Genomic DNA, 18,027 nt, shown 5'->3' on the forward strand with positions numbered 1-18,027 from the left:
CTCGGGCAGTTTGCTTTCAGTGAGTGCCAGGTGCGCTGGTGTTTGTAAGGGCACTGGCGGCGTTTGGTTCGAGTGCATCTCACACTTTGCGGAGTGGTGGTCCTGGGGCTCTCAACATCAATAGCGCCCTCTGGTCACTGCGCTATCAAAACTGCACTTACGTGTTTCCAGAGGCTGCTTCACGTGGTCAGCAACGGTCTCACCAAGGAGATATTGTTAAAGGTGACACCCGAATGTGAAGAAGGAGCCAATAGTACAGAGATCTGGGAAGGGGCGTTCCAGCCAGAGGAAGTAGATAGTGCAAAGGCCCTGAGGCAGCAGCGAGCTTGTGTGTCCACTGGAAAGAAGGCCAGTGTCTCTTCGGAAGGCTGAAGAGAAATGAGGGTGACTTGAGCAGGAGGGATAAAGTCAAAGAGATAGGCAAAGGCAAAGATCTTGTCGGCAGCCCGTGGCAGGATTTGATGGGAAGCCATTGAGGTGGTTTGAGCCAGGGAAGGGGGATGATCTAACTTAAGTTTGTTTTTTTTTTTTTTTTTTTTTTTAAGTTTATTTGTTTTGAGAGAGAACGCACGCATGCCGGGCAGGGGCAGAGAGAGAGGGACGGGAGAATCCCCGGCAGGCTCCTCACTGTCAGCACAGAGCCCGACACCAGGGTTGAACTCACGAACCATGAGGTCATGAGTTGAGGCGAAATCAAGGGTCAGATGCTTAACTGACTGAGCCCCCCGGGCGCCCCTGACTTAAGTATTTAAAAAGCTCCCTGCTGTTGCTCTGCCATTGCTGGGTAGGAAACAGAAAGGCAAGAATTGGAACCAGGGACCCCTGGAAACACGCCCATCAGATGCCCGGTTTACACACAGGCAGAGGTGAGGCCCCAGCACAGCTGGCCATGGGCGCTGGACTCGGGTGGGCTTGTCAGCTGACCGCTCACTGGACAGGCCCAAGCTGAGAGCGTGCTTTTGTGGCTTCCAGCCCCGAAAGGCCGGAACGTAGAGAGCTTTGCTCTGAGCGGCCGGCTCCTACACTAGCAGCCTGAGTTTTCTCTACACAGTCTGGTTTCTCTGGAGACCACCTTTCTTGCCGCCATAAAAGCTAGAGGCTGACTGTCACAAACAGCAGGGTTGTCCCAGGACCACCTGTTGAAGAGACTGTTCTCCTGTCGAGAGGCCTTGGCTCCCAGTTCTGTCCCACTGATCTAAGTGGCTGTCCTTATGCTAGTACCATGCCCTTTAGATGAATATATTTTTTTTTTTTTTAATTTTTGAGAGAGAAAGAGTACAAGCAGCAGAGGGGCAGAGAGAGAGAGTGAGGGAGACAGAGAATCCAAAGCAGGCACCAGGCTCTGAGCTGTCAGCAGAGAGCCCGATGCGGGGCTCGAACTCACCACAACATCATGACCTGAGCTGAAATCAGACGCTTAACCGACTGAGCCACCCAGGACCCCATAGATGAATATTCTTTTAAAAGATCTTAAAAGGCATGCAAATATGGGTTTCTTAGGCTGTGTATCACATGGTGTCTGACACACAGTGGTGGTAGTTTGTCATAACATTGCAGAAGGGGAGAATTTGGGAAGATGCTGGAGAGTGGAATTGCTTGGCTGTGGGACACAAGGGAGGTGACGTCTGAAGTCCAGGGAGCGAGCAAGGTGCAAGTCTGGTTCCGCAGCTCCCTGCCCGATCCCAGGAGGTCGCCCTGCACCCTGGCTGGGGAAGGGCCCTGGTTCCGGCCCAGAACCGTATCTGGCTGTGATTAGCTTGGGGAGGGGGTTCCACACACTGTCGGGGACGCCAGGAGAATTCTGTGCAGGGCGGTGACCTCCCCCCCAGGCGCTGACCATTACATGTCCCTGTGGCTGCTGACGTTTGGAGCTGAGGAGAACGATGTGCTCAGAGCATCTCTTTCTCCAGGCCCCGCCTTTCTCTGTGGCTCAGGGATCCCTTCAGGCCACCCTCACCTCCTCAGGCCTCGCCTCCCTTCAGAATGCTTCTCACAGGGGACCTCGTACGTCTGTGCATGGGGGGAGGCCATCAGATCTCTCCCTTCCAGCCGTCCTGTCCTGTGCATCCTCTGTTCTGTTGTCACTGCACGTCAGGGCCCAGATCCTGCTCTTGGCTCAGCTGTCCCTCAGCCCGGCCTCCCCTCGGTGCTCTGCCCCCCGCAGGCACGGAGCACGGTCAGGCCCCCCCACCCCCGACAGCCCGATGTCTCTCCTGTGGCGCTTTTCCTCCCGGCCACCTCTCCAAAGCTGTTACGGACACTCCGGGCCTCCCCACCTGCCCTCACCGCCCTCAACAGCCGCCACCAGCCCCGAGGTGCTGAGGCCGCCTCGTCGGACGGGTTGACCTCCTCCTTCCTGAGAGGCTTTCTTCCCCCAGCCCCATCCTGCCTCCTCCACCTCTTCCCACTCCGTGCTCCTCTGCTGGGCATTCTGGCTCATTCAGTGACTTCAGTGACCACGCAGATGGTGGCTTCCAAGTTCACATCCCAGCTCACGTGAGGTGTCCGAGGGCCGGCCGAGCAGCTGCACCGCTGGGCAGAGAGGGCAGCCAAGGGCGGGCAGGTGGCGGCCAGGACACCGAGGACAGGACTCAGACGTTGTCCTCGGCAGAAAGAGAACGTCTTGGGGGCGTGAGGACAGGTGTCACCGTGTCCTTTCAGACCCAGCATGCTCACGACCGGGCTTCCCCGCCCATTTCTCCTTCTCATCCCAGTGACCGGTGCCCCCAGCTGCTGGTCACCGTCCTGGGGTGGCTGACACCCCCGTGCACGGCCCGGATGACTAGCCTAGTCTGCCTTCTCCCCTCCTGCCTGGTCCACACTGCAGCCTGCGGAGCCTTTCCAACAGGAAGATGGGTTCGCGCTGTCGGCCCTTCCCCGTCCCCTGCATGGCTTCGGGGTGCCCTGTCAGGTGAAGGTCAGACTCTGGGCTAGTCGGCTCTGTGGGCGCCCGTGGCCCCCAGCTGTCCACCCTGAGCCCTGCCCGAAGGCGGTCCCCTCATGACACGGCCTCAGGGGGCCTCCCTACCTGGTTGGTACGGGACATTGCAGTGTCCATGCCCTCCTGGAGCAGACATCCCGTGGGGGAGAAGACGAGACGGCCACCTTGTAATGGAGCCCGGCCAGGCGGGCAGCAGCCCACGTTGCCGACTGCACCGCATGAAGGCCTCAGGGAGCCGACTCAGGGTGGGGCGGTGGGAGGTGCGGGGCCGGCCAGAGCGGGAGCTGGTGACCCGAGCATGGGGCTCTTAGGCCACGTTAAGCCCACGGGCTGAGAGTCTTGGGAAGTGACTGCGGCAGGATGGCCTGGGTGGCAGAACCAGGGCCTCCTTCTAGAAGCTCACTCTGCCTGCCCCGAGAACAGTGCTCCGGGGTAGGGAGACCAGCAGGGCCCACAGCCAGGAGCCACAGCTCGGAGTCAGCAGGTCCGAGGGGGCCCTTCCTGTTCTCTCAGTCGTGAGAAGCCTCACACGGGGCGTGTGTCCTGCACACAATGTCCGTGTGCGTGGAGTTCGTTCCGTTTTATGAGTTCACCTGGCGCCCGTGTGCCCGGCTCGTTGCAGGAGGTGCCAGCCCACTCCTGGCCCGGCGGGGGCAGCCACGTGCCCAGTTGTCCCCAGGGTCACCGTGTGTGCAGCACAGGATTCGGCCCGGTAAACAGGAGGTGTCACCTTTAACCTACTGGACATGTGTGTATAACTTAACGTTTAAAACAAGTACGTGGCTGAGGAGGAGCTGTTGGTGACAGTAGGGGGGCTGGGGGGGTGGGGGCAGCTGCGGAAGCCGAGCCGAACCGTTTTAACCTGGGGAATCCCGGGGAGGAAGAGGGGTCTGGACGGGGTTTAAGGAAGACCCGGCTTTTGTGATCAGGTGGAAAGGGTGACACGTCGAGGACAATGTCCAGAGAAGGCCACTGTGAGGAAGAAGCTGCTGACTGGGAGGGCGGGGCGCCCAGGCCCTCGCCCCCCGGTCTGAGTCCTATGTGCACGGGCATCCCGCATCCCGGAAAACTCTCCCCAAGGATTCTCCGCGCCTTGTCTAAAAATACAGCTTCTCGTGGGGTTGTGGGAGGGGGGATGGGCTAAATGGGTCAGGGGCATTAAGGAATCTACCCCTGAAATCGTTGTTTCACTATATGCTAATTTGGATGTAAATTTTTAAAAATAAAATTAAGAAAAAAATAGAATAAAAAAAATACAGCGTCTTGGGGCGCCTGCGTGGCTCAGTCGGTTAAGCGTCCAACGTCGGCCTGGGTCATGATCTCCCCATTCTTGAGTTGAGCCCCACTTTGGGCTCTGTGCTGACAGCTCAGAGCCTGGAGCCTGCTTCGGATTCTGTGTCTCCCTCTCTCTCTCTGCCCCTCCCCTGCTCGTGCTCTGTCTCTCTCTCTCTCTCTCAAAAAGAAACATTAAAAAAATTTTTAATGAAAAATAAATAAAAATAAAGCTGCTCTTAACTTTTTAGTAAAAATTCCACTCAAGAACGAGAGCCGATCGTTGGGCGCCTAAGTTGGCGTGAGCTCTCCCAGCCCAGCGTGACTGGAAGACCCTTAGTGGGCTCCTGCTTCCAGGGCGAGTTGGGTCGGCTTTTTACAGCCGCACACGGGCACCTCCGAGCTCCGTCCGTTTCGGGCAGACCGGAGGCTCGGGAGGGGTGAGCAGGCTGCACAGAGAATCGTGACGGTCGACGCCCGGTGCGCCCTGGCATCGCCGCGGGGGGCCATGCACGTGCGTGCACCTCTGAGCTCCCCCCCCCCCCCCCCGCCCCACCATGGGCCTGTGCAGGCGTAGGGACCCCCGGCTGTGCCGCACGCGCCCCCGTCACCCTCCCGCCTCCCCTCGGGTGTTTGCACAGCCGCTCCTGTCATCGCACGCGTCCTGGGACGTCCCAGGTTGCCGCAGTGCAGTGTGGAGCTGCACGGAGGGGGTGGCGAGAGGGAGGAGCACTTCCTGAGGCTCCAGGGACGGGTGCTTTCACGTGGCTCTCGCACATCGCCGAGGGCGGAGTGGTGCGCAGGCAGAGGGGCGAGGTGCCTGCTCTGTGAGTTTCCTGTGGCTGCTGTGCCCATGACCACAGACTCCTTATCTTACACTTCTGGAGGTCAGAAGTCTACAGTGGGGCCCACGTGAAGATGTCGGCGTGGCGGGTGCTTCCGGGAAGCCGAGAGGAGAATCTGCCTCCTGGCCTTTTCCAGCTTCTAGAGGCCTCGGGCGCTACTTGGCTCGTGGCGCCTTCCTCTGACTTCTTCCAGTGCCTCTGACGCTCTCACCTCTGCTTTGTCATCTGCTTCTGTCTTGCCTTGTCTTGTCTGGTAAAGCCCTGTGATGACTTGGGCCCCCACCCTGATAATCCAGGATCCTTACCTCATCGCACCTCCAAAGTCCCTTTTGCCAAGTAGGGAGACCTCCTGGGTTCCAGGGATCAGGACGTGAACACCTTTGGAAGGTCATTGTCATCAGCCTGTATATATCCATCAGCCTGGATGGCAAATGCATAAGAGAAAAGTTTGAAACAGGAGAATCTCTAGAAACCCAGCATTACTAGGGCCGGGATAGGGCACGGACTCCAGCCACCGTAAGGAGGGACGTTTAGGGCAGAGTGGAGTAAAAACTGTCCCGGAGTAAAAACTTGTGTATATTTTCCAGATTCTAATTGGGCTACAAGATACAACCGTTTGACATACGCGTCTGTCTGTTTTTGTTTTGGAAACAGATTTCCGGCAGGAAAAACAACCTTCCTGCTGCCCCGTCTACCGTATCCAGCAAAATGAAAGTGCCCGCCGCTCAGCCCATGGTGAGGAGGGACAAGCGGCAAAACTCTTCGAGGTTCAGCGCCAGCAACAACAGAGAGCTTCAGAAACTACTGTCTCTGAAAGGTGATTTTTATCATTTGCCTTTTGAAAGTTCGAGCGTGCCCATTCAGGGGAGGAGTAACGTTCTCGTGGTTTGCCAGCTGCTGCCTCCTCTGCTGCCTTGATAGTCCACTAGGGTCGTCTTCCCTGTTACGTTTCGTTTTGTTTTGTTTCCGTTTAATGCCACTAACTGGTCTACCCAAGTGGTACTTCAAACCCCAGAGCTGTGGAAGGTGAACGTCTCACGGGTAGTCCAGGTGGAATACACTAAATGTCTTCGTGTGAGTCGTAAGCAGGCCGGCTGGCGTTCCCCGCGAGGACTTCTCTCCTGCATTTGTCGCCTTTGAACTCTAGCGATTCAGAAAGGAGGTGCTGCAAAGAGAGCACTCGTAAAAACTGCAGCGGGGCCTCCTCGTTTTCCTGGTCTCAGAGAAGCGAGAATTTAGCCATAATCCTTTGTGGGCTGTCTTCGTATGAATCGTTTGGGGATTACTCTGCCCGGGGGGTGCTGCCAGGGAATGGTGCCCTTTGCTTTGAATTTCCCCCAAGATGGCATAGTCCCCCCCTTTCCACCTGAAGGTGTTTGGCCCCTAAAAGTGCTCCTCTAGGAGATGTTGAGGTCGAAGTAAAGAAAACCAAGGAAAATAGGGTAAGGACCCCAGAAGTCAAGTGCAAACCTCTGAACACCTTTATATTTGCCAAAATAGAAGACTGGTGTAGTAAACCATCAGACATTTTTCATGCCATACATTCACAACAATGGGTCTTTTTACAAGACGAATGAACCCAGAGCACCCTTACAGGCATATTCTAGTGCCTTCCACGCTGCGGGGCGGATAGCAAGGGCTCACTGCACATGCGCCAGATACATCGGGCAGGGGCAGGGATGGAGGGAGGGAGGGAGGTAAGGATTCATCGATGCCTTTCCTGCCCCTCGCCTGCTAGGAATCTGGGCTGTCCACTCACTGCAGCCTGCAGAGCGCGAATCTGGCTTAGATAACGTCTAGCTTCGTCTTAGATAGTACGCATGCTAAGTCATTTTTGGGAGGGATGAATCCACAGGGCACAGGAGATTTTCAGGACAGTGGGACTACTCTGTATGATACATGGCATTTTGCATTTGTCCAAACCCACAGAATACACAGCCCAAGGAGTGAGCCCGGACGTGAACGGTGGTATTTAGTGAGCGATACTGTATCAGTATTAGCTCATCAGTTGTAACCAACGCACCCACACTAATGCGCAATGTTCATAATAGGGGAAACAGGTGGGGGACAGTGTGAAACCTCTGCATTCAATGTTTCTGTAAGTCTCAAAGACTAGTAATTAAAAAGAAAAGAAAAGAAAAAAGTGCTTCTGTTGCCATCTTCTGAGAACCCCCGGCTGTTGGATCTTTGAACTTTTAAGCCAGCCCTTTAACATCCTTCACGACAGCGTTACTGTCTTCTTCGGTTGGTGATCATTTGGATTTATCCACTAATTTATCGCTTTATTCTTCATTCCTGTTTGTATCTCAGACTTCTCTCCTGGGATCATCTTCCTTCTATTTGAATATGTCGTGTAGAATTTTCTTTCATGAGAGTCTACTGGTGGCAAAGTCTTTATTTATGTGGAGAATATCTTTATTCTGCCCTCATTCTTGAAAGGTGTTCAGTGAGTATTGAATTTCAGGTTATTTTCCTTCAGTACAATGAGGATCAGCATTTCACTGCCTTTGACTTCCATTAGGATTGAGAAACCAAAAAGGAATTGTGATTCTTGGCCACTTTTCTGATTTTTGTCTTTAACATTTGAGTTTTCAATAGTTCCACTGCCGGGTGTCCAAACGTGGGTTTCTTTGTTCGTCGGTCCTTTTGGGGATTCATCCGGCACCCCTGTGTTATTGGACTTCCTCAGTGGTGGAAAGTTCTCATCCGTTGTTTCTCCTACATTTATCTCTCTTTTTTCTGTGGCTTTAATCAAGACGTATTAGACTTTTTCATTTACTGTCTTTCTTTTGATCTTCATCTGTATTTTTCAAACGTTTTGTGACTTACCATGCCCTATTCACGATGAGAGAGTCTCACGTTATCTACGGTGAAGGACCGGTTTTCTTGTTCTTAATTCTCAACCGATCGTGGACTAATGCTTTCATAAGACACAGTAAAAGTAAATAACTATAAAAGCGAAATATCAAATGCAGCCTTTTTTGTTATGATAGCCAGTGGACCTAAAGTTGCCTTGCTAAGGTGCCACCAGAATCTTTAAACACCATGCCTCATTTCTGTTGCTCAGAATCTTCAGGTCTGTCTAGTGTGTGCTGAACTCGCTTTGTTCAGCTTTTAACCTGAGATGTACTTCTTCGTTTATGGGAGTTATGTTTCTAGCCTGCAGCATGACTTTCTCATACTTTCCGTTCTGTCTCGGGTCACCCTCGTCGTTTCCGTGGGTGCGGTAAGCATAGCTCCTTTGTGGTCCGTGTCAGGTAATAACGTCATCTGAAGTCCTTGTCACATGTTGTTCGTGATGCCTTACTTTCTTGAGTACCTGACTATTTTCCACTGTGTGCTGGTCATTGTACTCAAATATTTAAGATAAATTAAAACCTAAGACAAAAGTGCCTTCTTCCATAGGGATTTGGTTTTTCTGGTCTTTGCTGCTTTTGCCACACACCTGGGTCACCCCCGGTGTGGGAGTGTTGTAAATCACAGCACTCATTTATTATGACTTGTTAAATCCGTCAGGCTGGTCGTCCAGTAAAATATTCCACTTACTCCCTGTCGTTCTTGTACATAGAGCCTTTTATTGGATGGAATGCCGCGTAACGCAGGAGATACTGGAATTAGTGCCAGATACGCATTCGATCTGGTGACTGTCCTAAGTGATGCCAGATTTTACAGTGTGTTAGGGTGCTGACAGGTTGACCTCTCCGTCGGACGATGACACTTCCCTCTGCATCTGCACCGTCCAGAAGTACTGATGGTGATTTGCAAGGTATATTTTGGCATCCTGCCGGCGTCTGTTTGCCACCAACCGTATGCTAATGCTGTATACACCATGTGACCGTGCTTCCTTAGGACAGCAGTGGCTCTGGAGACTTAACACGTAATCTGGCATCCTTCCTCAAGCAGAGCCGTCTCCTACCAACTGGAGATACTTGGTTACCTTGACGTATAGTTCCTACTGGAAGTCAGGACGGGCTTGATGTTCTGCCTTTTAGTTACCAATTTCCCTCAAACGGTGAAAACCTAAAGATTTTTTTCTGGTTTTCTCTTTTTTGAACATCGTTATGAACTTAGAGATCCCATTGATTTCAGTGTGCTTCAACCTACTAAAATTGTTATCTTTTCTGATGTGCACATACATAATTTGAAGCATTGGGTATCCTTCGGGCTAACTCCCGTGTGTGTGTTTTGACATGGATGCATTTATTTTTGATTCCTTGATTTCTGAGACAGTAAGATGTCCCCCAGCCTCATTTTGTACCTTCCTTGTCCCAGACCTGGAATCGGCCATTTTCAGAGAGTCCTGATTTCTTTCAGTGGGGATTGGTTTTAGAGACCAAAATCTGGGTGCCGGGGGTGATTGTTGCTATTGGACTGATGTTGCTTTTAAGTGCTGTCAGCGGAGGGAGTTGGTATATAAATACATGTACATTTTAGTCGTGCTTTCTTACTGACATTTTCAGTTCAACTCTAATAGTACAGTATTTTCACACATTTCTTGAATTTTCAGTTTTATCTCTTTTACACTGAAAATCTTGGTTTCTAACATCGTTGACGTAATTATTGCTATATCCTATTAAAATCATTCACAACAACAATACTGATATTATTACAAACGCTAGGCACTTTGAATTGGCTCATTTCATTGCAGAAAAAGCGGTTGTGTTTTTATTGGGATCTCATCACCTTTTTAAATGTCCGGGAAGGATGGCCTCTTTAGGAAGTTTGCATCCTCTTACGTAAGAGTGTGCTCTGTGAAGGCCACTTTCATTTCCTTTTAGGTTTTTTAAAGTTCCCCTTTCTTATTAGGTTTGTACCTAGATATTCTGTTATTGTTGCTATTGTGAGTGTCTTCTAAGTAGTTGTTAATTATTTACGCGAAGGCTGTTGATTTCTGTGTCTTGCTTTCACATCCTGCTTTCTCGCTGAATTGTCTTACTGTTTGCAGTAGTTTTTCAGCTGGTTCTTTTGGATGTTCCAGGTACCCAGTTAGATCCGCATGTGAAGATAACCTCACCTCTGGGGCGGGGCACCTGGCTGGCTCAGTCAGCATGCAGCTCTTGATCTCAGGGTCGTGAGTTCAAGCCCTACGTTGGGCATAGAGCCTACTAAAAGGAAAAAAAAAAAGATAACCTCACCTTTTTGTTCCTAATTCTTATACCTCTGGTGTCTTCCTCTTGAGTTGGCTGAAAATTCCCATAAGACGTTACATGTGGTGGTGCAAGTGGGCACGTTTGTCTTGTTCCTGACCTTAATGGAAATAGAAGCAGGATTTTTTTTCAATGTTTATTTAGAGAGAGAGGACGCACACAGGGGAGGGGCAGAGAGAAGGAGAGAGAGAGAATCCTAAGCAGGCTCACACTGTCAACACAGAGCCCGACATGGGGCTCAATCACACGAACTGTGAGATCATGACCTGAGCTGAAATCAAGAGTCCGACGCTCAGCCAACTGAGGCGCCCAGGCATACCAAGGAAGCGGGATTTTTTAAAAACCGTTTATTATTCTGTGGTGATCCTAGGTTTTCAGCCATTACAGGTTTTGCGCTGTAATATAAATTTTTCATTGTTCGCGTCTTTGAAACTTTTCTGAAGCTGGACGCAGAGAAAGGAGGTATTGGATCGAAGCCTATGTGATACCGCCCAGATGCTGTGGCCCCAGACACGCTCTACCCAGAGCGGATGAGATGTCTGTCCCATTGCACCTTTTCAATACTGGGTTCGTTTAAAATCTTGAGTCATTTGTTACATGGAGAATAGTATTTCCTGTTTTTATTCATTTAACAGTGAGGCTGAATGTAGACTTCGGGCCTTTCCATTCAGAGATTTCCCCGAGTTAGTCCTTCCTTGACCATTTTTGGTCTGGAAGGTAAAGTGTTCAGATGCCAAGTGAAGGGAGATGTTTTGACTGCCGTGTGGGAGGAGTAAATAGATCAAGCAGCTTGTAAGAGCCTGGGAGAAGTAGTCAAGTCCTAGAGAAGCAACTGGAACTTCACCGCAATTGTGACCTTGGGGCCGAAATTTTGAGTTGCTAAGCGCTTGGCCTTTTGTGAAAGAAGTTGTTACACTATTGTTGGGAGAATTTACGTTAATTCTTAAAACTTGGCTTTTGAACTGCAGTGAAAATCTTCTATTTCTTGCCTTCCTTGTGTGAAAATTCAATACTTCAGCCGTACTCAAAGCAGTTCAGTTTCTGATACAACTGAAAACTTTGCCATACAAGCGGGTCACTTTTACTGCCTAGAGATGAACCGTGCATGTGTTTAGAGGGAGCTTGCCTCGTGGCCATTAGTCGAAGAACACGACCATGGAGAGTGAGAAGGTGCCAGAGTGCCTGCCCTAATTCTGGTGGGCTGAGAAACTGCCCCCGTCAGTCCTGTCTCCTGCCACGTGCTTGGATTTCTGCGTCTGCTCCTGGTGGCCCAGGCGCGGCGAGGCAGATGCCAGTTCACAGCAAATATTTCCTGACCGTCTGGGTTGTCCGGAGCACGGGGAGGTGCTCAGGGAAATGACAATGACCAACGGCGGCCCTGGCCCTCAGGGAGCCAGCCGACCCACAATCCACCACGCTTTTCGCACTCAGGCCCCGCGTGGCCACATTCCGTCAGCGGCTGGGCCGCAGACACGCCACCACGGCCACCCTCGCGCGTGACCGAGAGCTGGTGCCACGTCAGCCGGCCCGGCCCTTCTCAGACACCCCGCTGCCCGCCCTCCTCGGGCCACGGGCCTGGCTGTCGCTGCCGGGGTCAGTCTGGCCTCTGCCCCCTGTGCTCTGGCCACCCCCTCGGAGAAGAGCCTGGGAGTCTTTTTCCAGCTGTCACCTCCCACTTAGTCTGGCTCAGGCCTTCCCCGCCGGGGTTTCCCACAGCACCTCACACTCAGCTCACGACCAACGCGCGCACACACACATCTGTGCGCACACGCACACGCCATTCCCTGGGTGTTCCCATCCTCCGTCCGGTCCCTCGCGGCCCTAGACGCTGGCTCTGCTCCGTCTCTGCCTTCCCCAGAGGCAGCCACCGCGCCCCACCGTGTCTTCCTGCTCTGTTGTGTCCTGAACCACCCTGGCCCAGGCCTCTGCCTTCTCTCTCTTTATTAATTGTGGCAAAATAGTCATAGCATGGTATTTGTCATTTTAACCACTCACAAGTGACCCTTTCAGTGGCATTAAATATGCCCGTGGTGCTGTGCGCCCACACCTCCCTCTCCTCATCCCCGTCTGGACCTGCCCCTGCTCACCCGTGCCTCCCACCGCCCTCCCCCAGCCCCGCAACTGCCTTCTACTTCTGGCCCTAGGATTTCAACCCCTCCGGGAAGTGAATCATACAGAATTGGTCCTGCTGGGTCTGGCTTCTCTCTCTCAGTCTAGTGTCCTCAGGGGTCATCCACGTTGTAGCCTGTGACAGGGTTTCTCCTTCTGTTTCTTGGGGGGTTTTTTTGGTTTTTTTTTTAATTTTTTTTTTCAACATTTTTAATTTATTTTTGGGACAGAGAGAGACAGAGCATGAATGGGGGAGGGGCAGAGAGAGAGGGAGACGCAGAATCGGAAACGGGCTCCAGGCTCCGAGCCGTCGGCCCAGAGCCTGACGCGGGGCTCGAACTCACGGACCGCGAGATCGTGACCTGGCTGAAGTCGGACGCTTAACCGACTGCGCCACCCAGGCGCCCCGGGTTTTTTTTTTTTTTAACGTTTATTTATTTTTGAGACAGAGAGAGACAGAGCATGAATGGGGGAGGGTCAGAGAGAGGGAGACACAGAATCTGAAACAGGCTCCAGGCTCCGAGCTGTCAGCACAGAGCCCGACGCGGGGCTCGAACTCACGGACCGCGAGATCGTGACCTGAGCTGAAGTCGGACGCTTAACCGACTGAGCCACCCAGGCGCCCCTCTTGGGGTTTTTTTCTAAAGTTTATTTATTTCGAGGGAGAGAGAGAGAGAATCCCAAGCAGGCTCCATGCCGTCAGCGCAGAGCCCGACGCGGGGCTCGATCTCATGCGTCGTGAGATCATGACCTGAGCTGAAATCGTCGGACCCTTACCCGACCGAGCCACCCAGGCTCAGTCTTCCTTTTCAAGGCTGAACATGCTCCATCGAACGGCTAGACCACAGTTCGTGTGTCCATCTGTCTGCTGGTGGACACTCAGGTTGCAGAACACACTGCACGTGTTAACTTCACTGTCCACCCGTGTTCCTCTCGTGCAGCGTGTCACCAAGGGCAGAGCTGTGCTGCTGCCCAGGCCAGCATCTGCCAAGGATGCAGGAGACACACTTTACGGAAGGAACGGAAGGGCCTTCGAGCCCTCTGCCTGCTCCTTCCTCGCTTCTTCAGTTTCCAGAGAGCTGCGGTGACGTCCCCTCTCATGAGGAGACCAGTCCAGGCTCACACACACCCCCCCTAACTCCCCGCCGGCTCTTCCGTGTACAAGGAGGTTTGCTCTTAAGAGCTGACGTGAGAGCACCTTAATCTATCGTGCATGCTGGAGGCACCCAGGGTGGGTGCCCTGCCTTCTGTGAGCACCTGTTCTGGCTCTAAAGGTTCCCGGCCCAGCTGTGGGGACAGTGACAGCAAGTGCTCGGGGTGAGCTTTCCCTGGGCTCCTCCACGTCCCCCTGCTGGCCGTGCCCGGGGACCAGCCCATCCACGCTGTCCACTCACAGGACTCGCTCCCATTGACAGGGCAACCAGCGCCTGCCCCTTTGTCCTTGCTGTTGGCAAGCAGAAGTTCCCTGGCAACCTTTGAACACAGCTGAATGCTAGGTATCTTTGATCTGCCTAAGGAAAAAGTCTATTTTAAACTCTAAGTGAAGCCAACTGTTTTAGGTTAGCACGAAACGTACATCATCCGCGGTCCTACAGCTTCCAGTTTAAAAAAAAAAAAAAAAAAAAAAGATAGTGCCGGCCAGCACAACGGCCACGCCGTGCGACACTGCCATTCTCGAGGTTCAAAAACAACTTGCTTTTCAATGAAAGAAAGCTGTAAAACTTCTTGACTAAAATATGAGCATATTTAATTTGCCTGCAAAATTGCCTGGGAGATGAAAAATAAAACCTTAAGCTAAATTTAGAAATGAAAACTGGAAAGTTTTATTCAGAATTGCTAAAGCAGAAATAAAATCAGTGGGATGTATTTACAGGCAGTTTGTTTTTAAATAAAGACCAAAACAAAACGACAGAGGGACCAGAGAATAAAAAGAGTAATTCGGGTTGTTGTTGTTGTTTTTAACCTTCACTTCTGTACCGCACAAAGATGTTTGCACTGGCATCTCTGATGGGAGGCCGCACGGAGGAGGGCTGTGTGCACCCAGAAAGGTGCCCTTCCTCCGTGGGCATTAGCTCAGGCCCTTCCCCCCCCCCCGCCTCCCCCCCCCCCCCCGGGGCTGCAGCAGCAGGGAGGGCGGGGTTGGGTGGTCGAGGGAGAGTTAGAGACCAGTAGGGAGGCCATCGTGGGGGGCATGGAGGGCAGGTCGACCGCTCACAGGTGCTGCAGGAGGGGGCAGCGGGAGACCCGGATTGTGCACCCGGGGGATGGGAAGTGTTACCATCCAGGCAACTACATGGCGTGCCCCTCCTAGTTATGTACTACAGGGAAGAGGTTCAAAGAGCAGGAAAGGGGTTTATAGGATCAGAACAGAATTGGTGTTACTGCTTGAGTCGTCCGTCATGTGAGGCGTTCGCTGATGCACCTGCCGTTTGCCAGGCACCGTCCAGGGACTGGCGGGGGGGGGGAGCCTGTGGCCCAGGGAGGGGGTAGGAAGGCTTCTGGAGCGGGGGTGGGCAGTGTCGCAGAGATCCCCTATCGGCTCTGCTGCGCTGTCCTCCTGCAGCCCGGGGATCTTTCCGAAGCATTGTTGGTAAAGGCCATGATCTTGGAGTGCTGCGGTGTGCACGGCTTTCAGCCGGAATGGCTGGAGCCAGTCCCTCCCGAGCCCAGCACGTAGTCTACTCCGTCTGTGACACTGGCACCTCCTGACACCTGAGGAGGTAGAGGATCACGTACGCCCCCTTTTCCGGGTGAGATGAGAACCATCCTGGGGTAGTCAGGGTGGCGACAACTTGGTCGCGGTGCCAGGGGCGTGGCTTCATTCGGAGCCTCTCCTGGGCTGGTCTCCGCAGCGAAGACGGTGCTCCAGAGACAGGTTGGACCCTGGTAGTTGTAGTGAGCGTATAGATTCGGTGCAGAAGTGGCAGACATGGCGGCAAAAGTAACTAGTCCGTGACTCATTCTTTGAGGCCGGGAGGGAGTCCACAGCCTCTAGTTCGTCGGTTCAGTTTGTCTTGCCTGATTTAGGCCAATTTTTGTTTCTGTGTTTTACGTACAGGAGCTCCTTTACACAGCACAAGGAAGAAACCTTCGGGATCGTAGTTCCTGGGTGCTCATCACAGCCCATTCTCTGTTCTTAGCCTACAAGCCAACGGGCGGCATTCATTAAGGGTTTCCCCCGTGCTAGCTTAACCTATGCGTCTTTTTAAAAACCATCATGTTTAACTTTTATCATAGTAGTATGTGCTTATTTGATCAATGCTGAGAGAGATGCAGACACTTCAGAAAGAAAAGCCACCCGCTGTCGTAACACTCAACAGTGACTGTGGTTCATATTTTGGGAGTGTTTCATTTTATGATCATACTATTTCTGAAAAGTTATACACTCCCCTATTCACTTATTTTCATTTTACATATTTATAACTATTTTTGATGGATGTCTAATGTTTCATTGTGTGGGAAAATCCCTTTGACGTTAAGGTAGTTTCTAGTATTTTGGAATCACAAAAACGTGATGCTCTCAAAAAAAGTTATTAGGAATTAACCAAGGAGATAAAAAACTAGTACACTGAAAACAACAAAACGTTGCCAAAAGGCACTGATGACAACACGAGTAGATGGAAAGACCCCTGTGTTCATAGGTTGGAAGGCAGCATTGTTAGGACGTCAGTGCTGACCAAGGAGACCTACAGATTCAGTGCAATCCTTATCAAAATCCTAATCGTATTTTTCTCCAGAAATAGGAACATCCATTCTAAAATTTGCATGGAATCTGCAGGGACCCCCCCAATGGCCAAAGCAATCTTGAGAAAGAAGAACACACTTGGAGGTCTTAAATTTCCTGATTTCAAAACTTTCTGCAAAGTAACCAGAACAGTGTGGTGCCAGCATAAAGACAGGTATATTCACCAATATGGAGGAGACTAGAGAGCCTGGAAATCAACCCTCCCATAGATGGTTGAATGGTTTTCCCTACTGAGTGGGGAAAGGACAGTCTTTCCAACAAATGGCCCTAGATAAACTGGATATCCAAATGCAAAGAATGAAGTTAGACCCTTACCTCACACCATGCACAAAAGGTAGCTCAAAGTGGATCAGAGACCTAAATAGAAGAGCTAAGACCATAAACCATTAGAGGAAAGCATAGAGGAAAAGCTTCATGCCCTTGAACTTGCTACTGATTTCTTCTAAATGACGCCAGAAGCACAGGCAACAAAAATAAAAGTTAAGTTGGACTACATCAGAATTTAGTGGGGAATCTTTTGTGGTCGGTTCCACACTGCCAAGTGCATTTTCAGCGTCGCACCCGGGAGGCTGGGCCCACAGGACACGATGGAGATCTCGTGGGTCCTGAAACACAGGCTACAGCAGGTCAGCGGCCACGGCAGCCTCCACGGCTATCTAGAATTTTCTTCAGGGCCAACGATGTGAGGGTTGGTACATTAGTGGGGGGAGACAAATATGAAAACAAATACTATGAGGACAACAATCCGCTTTTTGGCCGTCACCAGTGGGTTGCGTATACTACTGAAATGAACGGCCAGAACGCATCTCGGGATGTGGACGGGTGTCTCCTGAATGGCATTGTTGGCCTCGCTCTGTGACCGATGATCCTCCAACAACAGAACCACCTACTGCTCGTAAATTCATTTGGACAAACCATAAGTTGAATGTGAGCGGCGCTCCAGACAATGTACCTTATTCTACCACTAGAAAGAAGATTCGAGAGTGGGTCCCACGTCCAACACCTGACAAGTAAAGACCATGGAAAATAATTTAAACATGTAGAATATGGGCTCTTCATGCAATTGCACTTTTACAGCTTACCATTAACTTGATTAAAATTGTTTGATGAAGCAAAAAATAAAATTTCTGTGCCTCAAAAAACAGTCGACAAAGTGAAAAGGCAACCCACAGGATGGGGAAAAAATTGGAAGTCGTTCATCTGATAACAGATTAATATCCAGAATTTACAAAGAATTCCTCCAACTCAACAACAAGAAAACCCGATTTAAAAACGGAAAAAGGACTCAAATAGACAGATCTCTGAAAAAGATACACAAATGGTCCGTAAACACGTGAAAACATGATCAGCATCACCAATCGTTAGGAAAACGCTAATCAGAATCACAGTGAGCTACTACTCCACATCTGTTAGTGTGGCTGCTGTCAAAGGATCAAGAAAAACAACAGAAAATAACAAGTGCTGGTGAGGATGTGGAGAAACCGGAGCCCTCGTGCACTTTTGGTGGGAATGTAACAGGCTTGGTGCCGCTGCTGTGAGAAAAAGCATGGAGGTTCCTCAGAAAGGTAAGCGCAGAAACACCGTAAGTTCCAGCAATCCCACTTCTGGGTGTGCACCCCAAGGAACTGAAAGCAGGGACTTAAGATAGATCCTCGCACACCCGCGTTGCAGCGGCTTTATTCACACTAGCCCGGAGGCAGAGGCAGCCCAGCGTGTCCACCCGTGCGTGGACGGGACGACACGCGGTCCGGTCACGCAGCGGAATATCATCCAGCCGTACAAAGGGGGGAGGCGCTGACACCCGCCGCCACGTGGATGGACCTCGAGGACGTCACAGAGCGAAGTACGCCCGTCACAGAAGGACACACGTGCATGATCCCGCTTGGAGGAGGTGCCCGGGGTAGTCAGAGTCACAGAGACTAGGACGGGGGGTGCCGGGGGTGGGGGTGGGAGTTAGTGTTTACTGCA

General features: G+C 51.6%; 1 protein-coding gene and 1 pseudogene across 2 annotated transcripts in view; both read left to right on the plus strand.

The window, feature by feature from the left end:
* PPP2R5C (protein phosphatase 2 regulatory subunit B'gamma) overlaps positions 1-18,027 on the plus strand; it is a 130,835-nt gene that overhangs the window by 8,872 nt on the left and 103,936 nt on the right. For both annotated transcript variants that reach the window (XM_058740286.1, XM_058740288.1), the window contains exon 3: positions 5,713-5,875. In XM_058740286.1, the coding sequence (XP_058596269.1) occupies positions 5,713-5,875 (163 nt within the window). The remainder of the gene's footprint in view (positions 1-5,712; positions 5,876-18,027) is intronic.
* LOC131517751 (NADH dehydrogenase [ubiquinone] 1 alpha subcomplex subunit 12-like) lies at positions 5,740-17,501 on the plus strand (annotated as a pseudogene).

The sequence above is a fragment of the Neofelis nebulosa genome, chromosome 7 (assembly GCF_028018385.1).
Source record: "Neofelis nebulosa isolate mNeoNeb1 chromosome 7, mNeoNeb1.pri, whole genome shotgun sequence".
Lineage (NCBI taxonomy): Eukaryota > Metazoa > Chordata > Mammalia > Carnivora > Felidae > Neofelis > Neofelis nebulosa.